This window comes from Catharus ustulatus, chromosome 8 (genome assembly GCF_009819885.2).
Source record: "Catharus ustulatus isolate bCatUst1 chromosome 8, bCatUst1.pri.v2, whole genome shotgun sequence".
NCBI lineage: Eukaryota > Metazoa > Chordata > Aves > Passeriformes > Turdidae > Catharus > Catharus ustulatus.
The window spans coordinates 13,938,003-13,950,335 of NC_046228.1; the positions used below are offsets into that span (position 1 = coordinate 13,938,003).

The 12,333-nt window shown below is 56.6% G+C and overlaps 1 protein-coding gene across 4 annotated transcripts in view; it reads right to left on the reverse strand.

The window, feature by feature from the left end:
* SLIT1 (slit guidance ligand 1) overlaps positions 1-11,888 on the reverse strand; it is a 60,934-nt gene extending 49,046 nt beyond the window's left edge. For 3 of the 4 annotated variants that reach the window (XR_004418562.2, XR_004418561.2, XM_042779518.1), the window contains exon 1: positions 11,212-11,414. Coding sequence is in view for 1 of the 4 variants with exons in the window: in XM_042779518.1 (XP_042635452.1) it covers positions 11,212-11,414 (203 nt within the window). In the remaining 3 variants the exon portion in view is untranslated. Of the gene's footprint in view, positions 1-11,211; positions 11,415-11,674 lie in introns of those variants that run through there. The other variant, XM_033065898.1, reaches the window with a different exon arrangement.
* Positions 11,889-12,333: the final 445 nt, after the last annotated feature.

The following is a 12,333-nucleotide window of genomic DNA, read 5'->3' on the forward strand; positions in this document are numbered from 1 at the left end:
CTACACCTTCCCCAGCTCTCCAGCATGCTCCTGCTAGGATTATCCTGCTTTAAAATGCATCAAGCCAGAAGCTGCATAGATTTGCATCTCACAGCCAGCTTTGCAGCGCTTTTCTGCATTACAGGATGTGATTACTGTAGGAAAAGCAAGACCCTCAGCCCTGGGACTCACAGTCTGCAGAGCTCTGTTCAGCACCCTATTGCAGAAGACAGTTTCCCCTGTTACCACCACAAAGCATGGCAAGCTTGCTTCTTGCCACAAGGCCAACCTGCCCAAGGCATGTCCTGGGATGGAGAATGCCTGTGCCAAGGCAGGATGGGCTCAGGGAGGGGTCCCGTGCTGGAGACCCACTGCCTGCACTGAACACAAACACAGAAACCAAGAGGAAAACAAACAAACTACAAGAGAAGTCAGTCAGGTGAAGGATGAGCTGCTGGAGCCAGGGAAGGACAGAGCCAGGAGAGTGCCACATGGAGCAGGTTGGGGTGCTTGGGGCAGGGGGAGTCTGTCATGTCCTGAGCCCAGACAGTGGGACTAGGGAGCAGGAATGCCTCATGACTGGCTGAATACACAGTCCATCATTCCCATCCAAAGCCAGGACTCCCCTCCACCGGGCTCTGCAGCCGCGGAGGGGCCGGGGTCAGCAGCGGGCTGGCCTCGGGGCCGGCGAGCAGCGTGCAGGGCCACCGGGTGCAGCCAGCGCAGCCGCGCACCCCGGGGTGCTGCCATTGTCCTGCTGAAGCGGCTGATAATGGCTAATGAGTTCCAGCTCGCCATTATAGCCTCGTAATTACAGCGCTATTCAGCTCCGCGATTGCCGGGCTCCTGCCATTATCCTGCCGTGTGTGCCTGTGTTGGGAAGGAGGTTGGGAGAGCAGCGTTACTAGGACACAGATGAATGCAAGCGGGAATGAATAGAGGTTCCTCAGCCCCAGTGATTAAACTGAAACCCACACTCGGGCTCTGCAGCCCCACCACTCCCGCCGCTTCCAGCACGACCAGCAGGCAGAGAGCACAGCAGGCTGCCGGGGATGGGCTCCAAATCAGGACCTGACCCTCTCAGTGGGAGCAAAAGCCATGGTCAGTCAGGCTGTAAATCCCAGGAGCTCTGGGGCGTGTCACAGGTTTTAGGGACATTTGTCACCACAAAGGGGGTCGTTTGGTAAGAGCAGTTGTGTGCCCACCTCCGGATGGGCCACAGCCCTGGAGTCACCTAAGGACAGGGAGAAATCACAGCTTCAGGAGTGGTTTTCTCTAAATGTCCTAGAGATTCCTTGGCAAATGAGATTGCCTGTAAGAGCCCCAGGGCCACGCTGGAGACCAAGCTGGAGGTAATGGCACCCATCCGAGCTCCTGATGAGAGAGGGCTCCCAGCAGGACTCCCATGTCACCTTCCTTTAAACATACCTAACATTACTCTGGCTGTGTAGCCAGAGCACAATTCCAGTACAATGTGTAACTGAAGCTGAGACATCTCCACTACTGCAGAGGGGTAGAGCAGAGAGGCTTGATTTAGAATTGCCCAACCTGAAAGGCAGGACTGACACCTCAGCCTGCAAAGCCCAAGGTGGGGCTGTCCTCAGAGCACCAGCGTCCCAGAGCCTTAGCCAGAGAAAGCAGCATGGAAACATGAAGAAACACCAAAGAGCCAGGGAAGCCATGGACTAGACATGGCCAGTCCCTGGACATGCCAAAAACGGGCTCTGTCCTCTCTCCGAAGTATCCTCTGGGACACTGAACCCCAAAGACTGTAGCACCAGAAGGCACCGGCAGGACCAGCTACCCTGGGGTCTGCTGCCCACACAGCCCACCCGGCCTCCGCTCCCTGCATGCTTGCTGAGCATCTCTGGGGAACTTTCACAGTGGGGCTGGTGGCAATCCCCAAGTGTGGCTGTGTCTCAGGGCCCCTCGACAATCCTCCTCCATCAGGGACTGGCTCTGTGTGCTCCCTGACAACTGCTCCCAGCATCCTTCCAGGCCTTTGTTCAGGTAAATGATGGCCTTTGCAATCAAGATGGGAACGAACAGCAGGTAAAGCTTATTTGTAAGGATGCCGAGGCAACACTGCCATTTAACTTCATGACATTTTTCCCTCTCTGAACCCCCTTCAGTTCCTCATGGAGATAAATTACAGTCTGCAGTGCCCAGAAAGCCGGATCCCTGCTGCTCAGCTGCTCACCCACTGCCTCCATGCCCTTTCCTAGTGAAGCAAGACACTCTGCCCTGCTTCACACAGCAGAGCTTCAATAAGGACTGATGTGTCTGGGGAACTGCCCAGCAGATTGGTTGTATTTCTGGACTGTGACTTGAAAGCAGAAACACAGGGCATACTCTTTCCTTGCTAATTCAAAGGATTTAACACCAGAAAGCATCCCCAAGCTCATCCAGGCTGCCTCCCTCTGCCTCCCCAGCACCCCAAATCTCACACTGCTGATGGAGAGGCAGCGGATTTTCATTTTCAACCCTCAAGTTTCAGAAACCCCCCTCCCATTTCTCCCTGGGAAGAGGAAAGTCATTAAAACAATCAGTCCCTTTGCTACACTGCTTGTGGATCATCCCACTCCCAGATGGGATGTCTGTGCTGCAGCAGGGTTCGTTAGACTGGATTTGCATAGTCTGCGTTTATATTTGGTTTCTAGATTTGGATGGCTTATCCATTCCCAGGGGGTCCGATGTGTCTTTTCCCTTTGCAGGGTTTGGAGCTACACTAACTCAGTAACAGTCTCAGAGAGCACAAATGCTGAGAGTTAATTTATTAAATACAGCCAGCATGAATGATATTTCCCTGGGCACTGATTTATCAGGAGCGGGAAGGAGCAGACAGCGCAATCCCACTGTCCCTACTCCGTTGCAAAGCATCAGCTATTCAGCACACATGTGACTCCTGTCCTTGTGGCTCAGCTCAGCTCTGCTCTCCCGCTGAGGCAGAAATCCTAACTGCTCTGCTCCCCGGAATCCCGCTTTTAAGAATGCAGAGGGAAAATCTGTGAGATTAATTCCTGCATTTGCACCCACCAGTGGCAAAATGTGCCCTGGCCCATCGGGGCAGCACAGAGCGGGTGCCCACAGCTCTGGGCAGTGACTGCAGGGGCTGCTGAAGAAGGATCCGTGCCCCTGTGGTGCCTCCTGCAAGGCCCCTGCCCTGGTGCTTGGTGGGGCTGGTACCGAGCCATGAGATGTGTCCCTCCCTGGATGGTCTTCGCTGCTCTGCCCTTTCCTCAGAGTGCTGGCCCCCAAGGGCATGGCTCCCCTCCCAGCAGCTCCACAGCCCTCATCCCAGAGCCCTGACCCCAGCTGGAGCCAGCAGTGCCAGATAATAATCAGGGAAGCAGAGAAATGAAGGCTGGAAGGTCACGCACCCCACAACATTACCTCTGCCACCCTCCATCAATCCAGGCAGATGCATGCACTGCTCCTTCAAGGACAGGGACTGACACTATCCTGTGCCTTATTCCAGCACATCACTGCTCCTGCCTCCCACAGCCTCCAGAATCATTAACAGAACTCTGACCTGAACCCCTCCCACAGCAAGTGAACTCCATCTCTGCCTGCCCAGGCCACCATGGTGCAGAGATCTGGCTGCTCCCTTGCCCCTGCATGCCTCTTTCCCAGCCCACTGACCCGCAGCAATCCCCCAGCCCCAAGGGCACAGCTCTCCCTCAGGGCCCCTCTGACTTGCAGGGGCAGGACCCTCTCTGTTTGTGCTCCCATTCCACATCTGTGCTGTTGGTGGTTCCCTCCCACCAAACACTTTCCTCGAGTCCCCAGGCAACAACTTCCTTTCTGTCAGCTCATTCCTCCCATTCACCAAGCTCATTCCTCCCATTCACTCTGAAATCTCAGCCCATTCTCCAGCCCACTTCCATCTCTCTCAGCCTGGTGGCATCTGCAACTGTCACAAGCAGCTCATGTCCCATCACACAGACTGCTAATGGAAACAGGGACCAGGCTTAGACTCCAGACTGACCCCTGTGCTCAGCACTGGGGGACACAGCAGCTGCAACCTTTCATCCTACACTTTTATTGCATTTTTCAAGTCTTCTCAAGATTTCACCCGGCTGCTTGAATGTAAATTAGCCCCAGTTCAGGCTCACTGAGCAGCTCAAACAAGGAAATGTGGGGCAGAGGCCCTTCCCAGTCCTGGGAGAGCCTCCAGCACCACCACCCCATTCACCAGCTCTCTGCAGCCCATATGGCCATGGCTGGGTGCTAACTCCATCCTCTCCAAGGTTCCAAGGAATTACAGGGTGCTGCTGCCCACTGACACGGAGGGGACACTGGTCACACACATCCTAACACAGCTGCACAAGGGGCTCAGCACCTTCTTCTCCATCCCATCCCATCCCTGTTCTGACCAGACCCCTCAAGAAGAGCAAAGGTGCCCAAGGGATGCACGGAAGCCTCTTTAGGGGTGTCACTCACAGGGTGAATGCCTGCCTGCAGGTGCCCAACAAGCAGAGCCAAGAGCAGCTGTGTGTTGTTTGGGTTCATCTCAGAATCACTGCCCTTGGCCCCAAGCACAGCGATGGCCCCCAGAGCACAGGAGGCTCTGCAGGCTTTTACCAAGTACTACAGCAGGTTAGCATCACACAGATCTTTAAGCATTACAAACAGTATCTATCATGCAAGTGAGGATCCAGAAGGCTTTCTGTTCTCCTAACTTCTCTCTGGGGTTTTCATGCCACAGCCATTAGCTGCTTGCAGTCAGGGAATGCTTTACACTCACACAGCATCATAGTGTACCACCTTCAGGTTAAAAATAAATAAATAACCTCCCAGAACCCCAGCGGAGAGAGAAAAGGCAGCAGGGCATTTCTGTTTCATAAATATGGAAACTGAGATGCAGCCAAGAAAACAGATTTTCCTGGATACCCACAAAATTTGGCTTTTTTTGCTGTACTGAGTAGCCTGGTGAGGAGTTGCTCCGTAGCTCCTCTGCTTCCCACGGCAGGGGAGGCTGCCCAGCCCTCAGGCTTCATCCTGCCACTCAGATTGAGTTCCACTTTACATCTCCCTCAGCAAAACCTCTTTGGCTTATACCTCCTGGAGCTGCTCACACCAGGGATGAGAGGACAAGTGCACCTGAACTGCTCAGTTAGAGGTGCCTACTCAATCCCAGACCAGATGGGTCTCCTGGAGTGTTCCATGTGGGATGTAAGGCTTCCTCCAACTAAGAAATATCCAGGGCCAGGAGCTTGCATCTCTCTCACTCTTGGTGCCCAGGGCTGCTCCTTGGCTGCATTGCTTTAAAAATTAATCTTCCCTTTTTCTGATCTTCCTCCTCTAGCAGCCTGTCTCCCCCATAGGACACTTGCCTCTGCTATTTTGAGCAGCAAGTGCATCCAAAATGCATGCTGGGGATGCAGACAGTCAGCACAGCCTCAGAGCCTGAATGTGGCAGGGAGGTTTGAGATGATTCCTGAGGGGACAGCCTTGGGCCAACCCCACACCAACACCATGGAGAGGTCCCCTCATCCCACCTCATTTCCTTCTCACTTCCAGCAGTGCCACAACCCCAAGGACATGGCTATCCTTACTGCTCCCATTGCTAATTGGCACGCTGGTGCTGAGCAGCAGGAAAATCTCTGCTCCCCTCACCACTCCTTACCACTGCTGTCCCTGGCTGTCCCTCGAGCGGGGACAGGGGCCAGCTGCCAGAGCTGGCCTTGGAGCTACTCACACTGGAAGCCTGCCAGGGAGCAGTGATCTGGGTCTGACATCCCCTGGGATGAGGCCATTTGCTAACACACAACTGTGTTTTTTACTGCTTTTCAGTAAAACATGCACAGAAACATCTCCTCGGCTCTCAGGTTTTACGAAAGGTTTTTTCAGTAGGCATAAAGATCAAGAGGATGTGTCTGAAGCACTGAGTACCTCTGGAGTGGGCAGGGAACCATGAAGGACTCAGAAGAAAGACAAAGACAGGCTCCCTTCGTTGCCCACATGCATGTCCTGCTCCAGCACTCTCCTCCACCAGTCTGCCAGAGAGCAAAGCAGATCTAGGATACAGGAAAAGCCCCTCTTCAGTGGGAGCTCATGGGCTTGTACACCTTTCCCTGGACAGGACACCCTTTCCCTGCCCACACCACCCTGGTGGTACTCCAGATTCCTTCTGTTCCCCCAGGCTGCAGGTTCTGCTGTCCTGTGGGGGTCCCTCATGCATCCTTCGCCTTCTCCAGCTGCCTCATTCTTCTGCCAGCCAGAGTTCTGATAGGAAACAATGAAGTAGGGGAGAATGAAACTCGAAGCAAATGCACGTCCTGTTAGGAGTCTGTTTCTGTAACTGGACTGGTTCTGTATGGGCTGTTCTGCACTGGCACTGTGGCCACCGTGCCCAGCCCACCCTGGGTCTGCAGGCTCTGGGCACAGCAGCAACAGCATTTGAAGGTGCACTCGAGAGAGACCCACAGTGAAAGCTGGAAACAATTCCCCTTCCTTGCTCCCACCTCAGCAGCAAGGAATTGCTGTTAGCACAATGCATCACTCTGGAGGACCAAAGTGGCAGCACATTTAAGGCAAAAATATCTGTTTTAAAGGATGCAATAAAACAGAGTCAAGGAAGGGTTTATAGGGAAGCAATTGCTCTGTGAGGTGAGAAGTGGTCACCAGAGGCCAATCTGCCTGGCTTTATTGCCTGTTACTGGTGACTTTTCCCAATCAGGGGACAATAGATCCTCCACTATCAGCCTCCACTTCAGTCAATACAAACACGACATAGTTTTTTAAACTAATATTTTTCCAGCATGCAATTCCATAGAGAGTGAGAACGCAGCGTTACCATGGCAATATATAGACAGCATCTGCCTTGGACGTAGCTGAAGGGAGAAATTGGAATAGAATTGCAAATTTCCTCTGTCCAGGAAGGCTCCCAAGGAAGCCACAGCAGTGGGCTGGGCAGGCTACCTTTCCAAGCCAGCCTGCATCCTCCCCATGCCCAGCACTGGCTCTCCTGAGAGCTGAGGGCTGCAGGGCCAGCCAAGCACTGCCTTGGCTGGACAAAGATCCTGCATCCTGCTCCAGAGCTCTGCAGAGCATGCAGACCCTCTGCAACCACACTGTTCACTGAGAACTTGCCCGGGCACTTCAGGGATGGGAGAGGTTGACTTCCTCAAGGTGCTTAAGAACGAGCACTGCCTGAAGCCCCTGAAAGGAGAAGCAGTCCAGCAATTGGTGAGGAACGCAGGAGTGCTGCTGAGATACACCAGCCTGCCTGCTGCAAGACATTTTGATTAACTGCTGAGAGGTAGAGGCAGGTGAATGATTAAACATGCTCTGAACAAGAGCTTGCTGCTGGAACTTTGGCAGGGAATGGCTGGGCAATATGCAAGAGTGTTTGAGGTGCAGCTGCCCTGGCATGGGGCTCCCACAGCCAAAGGCTGTACACCCCTTCCTCCACCAGTGCAGACAGAGGGATGGCAGGCTGCCTACAGACTGCATGGGGCCCATTTCAGCACAGGCAAACCCCAGAGTTTGGCTGAGGCCAGGGACCCTGGAAAGGAAAAGCCAGAACCAAGAGGGGTGCAGTGACGGGGACCCCCAAATCCAGCTCTGCTACCTTCCACCTGGGTGGAGGGACACACAGCCCACAGTGAGATGGAAGGGGCAAGTGGGGCAATTCTCAGCTGTCAGCCAAAAAATTCAATAGCAGGAGAGAGTGTAATGCCATCACAGTCAATTCATCCCCTACAAGCAAAGAATTGGCTGGAAGCTGCCATTTGACAGTGGCAAATTTGGACTGATCCTGCTGGCCTGGGGAGAGTTATCCACCTCCTCAACAGGGCAGTCTGCTCTTCAGAGACACTTTCAAAAGAAGAAAGGAAAGCAAGCAAATGGGGAAGGGAACCCATGACCTTCTCCCATAACTCTTCTCTGGTGGCCTGAGGGACTCCCGGAAGCAGATAACACTGTAGTGCTGGAAGATTATCACCCCATCCTGGCTACAAAGCCTTCAGGCCTCTGTTGTGCTTGCCAGAGGTGTAGGCAGGAGCACAGGCATCGGTGCAAAATGCCCAGAGACTTTGCTGCTTCCCACCTTGCTCAGCTCGGATTCAGTCAGAGGGCAGGTGCGTAACCCATTCATTTGGGTTGCAGACTAAAATACATTTAGGGAGCAATGTGCTGTGCCCTGGCACAAGAGAAGAGGGGTCCTGTGTCATGCCCCCATGCAACTATCACTTATGGTCCATCCTACAGACATCTGCAGCCCCTACTCTCTACCAACAGCATAGCACCCACCAGGAAAATATCACAGGGCAAACTGAAGCAGAAGACACAACTATTTTCCCCCAGTCCATGGTTCTCCAAAGTTGCAGTGACTCTGCAAGGCAAGTAATTCCCTGTTCTTCAGAGGAAAAGGGTGTATTTCAAAAGCAACGGAGCACAAACCTCATCACAGGATGCTGCTGAGTGAGTCCCCACAATGGCAGTGCCAGCAGGCATGGCTGCAGCAGCAGTGCTGCCCTGCCCAGGGGCTTGGCCATGCCACCATGGGGCTCAGCCAGGTGGGAGGCTGGAGAAATCCTGGAGGCTTCAAACACTGCAGTGGCGTGCAACAGGCAAGAAATTCAACAGCAGGGACACCACTGCTCACTGGCACGGTGGGATGCATGGTGAGGTTGGCATTGCTCACACTTTGCATCTCAGGGCTTGGGAAAAGAGGCACGCAGTGGAGGGCACTGGTAAGAGGTTGATGACCTCTCCACAAAGAGCTGACCCCTGGAGAGAACAAGTCCTGAGCACAGACTCTGCTGCAGACTCCCCTGTGGCTGCCTGGTGACCTTGCTCCATCGAACACTGAGAAGCTGGAGACTGCAAGGTTGCAGCCTGCTTACAGGGAATTGAAACTCATTTACGAGCTGTTACAGCAGGATTTCACTGCTAGGAGATAGACCTGCTCTGCACAGACACCCTCAAGCACCTGCATGGGTGTGCAAAACAGCAGGAAGTAGTTATCCAGCAGACAACACCCACGAGAGAGCAAGCATGTCTAGCTCAGTCCAGACAGAAGATCCGGCATCGCCAGCTGCATTAAAATCCAGAAAACCCAGTGCTGCTGAATGGCAACAGATATGGAGGACCAGGTCAGCGGAGGCAGAACGGGAGACAGCCAGCAGGACCCACTGCCAGAGCAGGAGAGATACCCTGGCAGAACAGGAGTGAGACACCCAGCAAGGGCATCCTCCATTAGCTCACTCACTCCATTAGCTTCATTTGAGCAGTGCTGAGCACCTGCCCAGCAGGCAGAGGTGGGGACTCGATGCCAACACTCCCCCAGGACCATACACCCAGGTGCATGGAGAGCTGATGCCAAGGACCACATTAAGCTCTCCAAGAGACAGAAAGGGCTAGTGCAGGCTATGCATAAACCTTCCCTCTGCCCTGGGCACAGTAGAAAGGAGGATCCTGTCTCAGACCTCATAAACTTGTTCTATGGGATGGCAACTCACAGCAGCCTGGTTGGTGCGCTGGGTAATAATCATTTGTATGAGGATAATTACGGTGGGAGAAAAGAAAACTCGTCTAAAGTGGTATCCTGCAGAGCTCTTGATGCTGCATGCTGGGTGCAGCTCTGGCAGCTGCCAGGCTGTCTGCAGTCCATGCATGCAGTCCTCTCTGCAGGGTCTCTGCCCATCTGCAGGCAAAGGGCACAATCACACTCAAGGAGCTGAAAACAGCACAGCACAGGGACAGGAGCACCGTGTGTGGCTGTCCTAAAACATATCCTGCAGCTCTGCTGCACAGGGAGACAGCAGCTCAACACTTCCCTGCACTGGAAGGGGGATGTGGGAGCAGCCTGGCCCCAGGGCCAGAGCCAGACAGCTACTGTGCCACTGTGCTCTGTTGGGATGGGGCACCTGCTGCTACTGAGTAGAGGGGACAGCCCTGCTCTCCTGCCGGGACTGGGCTCCCGTGTGCCAGGAACCTGCTGCCAGCAGGTTGGACACGTTCAGCTCATACTGCTCTCCCTGGGTGGGGGCATCCTGCAGCCACAGAACCCCAGGCCGGCAGACCTGCCCAGCCAGGCACAGCAGCAGAGGCTCTGTGCCCGCTCGGGGAAGCTCAGCAGGTAACACGGGATCCACACAACCGGCTGGAGCATGACTGTGAGAGAAAAGCCTTCCTTACGGGGGCCCAGTCAAGAGAGCCAAGGACACCTCCCAGCACCCCTGAGGATATGGCAAGGGGTTTGATGAGCAGTGAGGTGCAGGCACAGGGGACTGGAGAGGATGGTGAGCTGTCTGGCTCACGACGGGTGGTCTGCACGGCTGAAGGCTGGTCATACCGTGGGAGAGTCCCAAGAGAAGCTGGGCAATGGGACCTGATCCTAACGCAATGTGAAGCACTCCCAGGAGAGTTTCCTGTGGACAAAGGCGTGCCCAGCACAGGTAGGGGCTTGGGGTGACAGGAGCCCTCAGAGAACCAGGGTAGCTGTGTAGCTACCCTGTGACAAGTCACTGGAGGGGTGGCCACACACCTGCCGGGGGGTGCCATGGGCTGGCGCACCCACACTCACAGTCCATTCTGGGCTGCCCCAGTGCAAATGCCCCCCCGGAACAACCCATTCTCTCGGGCACTGCTCTGATCCCAACCCCGCTCCACATACTTGCACAAAGGCTGGCACACGCGGGTTCTTGCACATGCCGGACCCCTTGCACGACCCTCACACAGAGAAAGGGTTACACACACACCCAGCTCTCCACCTCGACGGGCTACTGTACGCCCCTCAGGAAGGGGATGATGCATTAAACTCACCTAACAGGCCCTTGCACACGTATCCCTGGACGGGAATTTACAGGCGCACAACCGCCGCGCGTAGCGGGACACCGCACATCACCCACCCCGCGAGGTTCTTGCACACGCACCAGCTGGGGTGCCGACCGTGGCCCCACGGGCATTTGCACACGTACTGCCCTTAACAGACACAGCGGGCGCTTGCACACACCCCAGCCAGGCTGCTGGACACCCCCGCCACGGACAGCCTCTGTCACAGCATCCCCTGACTGGGTCCCGCACACACTCCTGACAGGCTCCCGAGCGCGTCCCGCACCCCCCGGTGGGATTCCTGCCCACGCGGCCCCGCGGGGCACTCGCTCCCCACGCGCTTTCGGACACACACCCTCGGACAAGCCCCGGGCCCCGCCGCCCCGCCGGGCTCCCGCACCCTCGTCGCCGCACGCCCGCCGGCGGCGGACAAAGCCCGGCGGTACTCACAGGCGCTCGGTGCCGCGGGGGATGCTGCGGGGCACGGCGCGCAGGGCCGAGCCGTGGCAGTCCACCGTGGTGCCGCTGCAGGCGCACAGCGGCGGGCAGGCGGCGGCGCGGCCCCGGCACAGCGCGGCGCACGCCAGCAGCCAGGCGGCGGCCCGCAGCCCCGCCGGGACCCCCGCCGGCCGCCCGGGGGTCAGGGCCGCCATGGCAGCGGGCAGTGGGGTCAGGCGGTGCGGCCGCTGCGCATCACCGGGGAGCGGAGCGGAGTGGAGCGCGGCTGGGCTCGACGCGGCGCGGCTCGGCTCGGCTGCGGGGCGAAAGCCCCGTCGGCGCACACCCGCCCACCCTCACTGCCGCCCCATCCCGCAGCCCAGGCTCAGCCCCCGCGCTGGCTCCTCCCTCCCGCCCTGCCCGCCCCGACGGGCCCCCCCGCCACCACCCGCGCCCCTCCCCGCGCCCCCGGTACCCGCGGCGGCGGAGGTAGCGGCGCTCCTGCCTGGGCAGGGCACGGGCACCCCGGGCACCGGAGCCGTCGGGGCTCTGCACCGCCCCGACCCTGCAGGAAGGTGGGCTTCGGATCGGTCTCCCCACCCGGGACAGCGGGATGGGTTCGCGGAGCGCCCGACTTCTCCGGGAGAGGCTGCGGGCAGCGGCACGCCGGGAAGAAACAGCCTGCGAGCCGGGCGGCTGCAGGCAGAGCATTCCCACCTCTCCTCGGGGGTGCCAAGAGCTTTTGCATCCCCTGGTGTACTTAAGGGAGCCTTGGCCTCTCTCCCACCCGGCAGCCTGAAATCCCATCTCGTCATCCACAGAGTCCAGGTGAAGCACGGGGACCTGGCAGCCCACGGGGCACTCGCCAGCCCGGATGGTGCCTGGCCCATGAGTGGGAATCCCGCGGCTCAGCACCCCGGTGTGCAGAGGGGACTTGGGTGGCAGCTCTGCTTTGTGCTTTGCCCCACACACAAACAGCAAATCTTGAAGTCCTGACTGTGGCATTAGCTATGTTCTTTTCCATTCCAAAGGAACATCTTTAAAAATAAGTAACCAAAATGTCTTTTCACCTTTCAATGCAAAAGGAAGTGAAGCAAAGAAATCTTATTTTGGCCATAACCAGCTGACATCTCA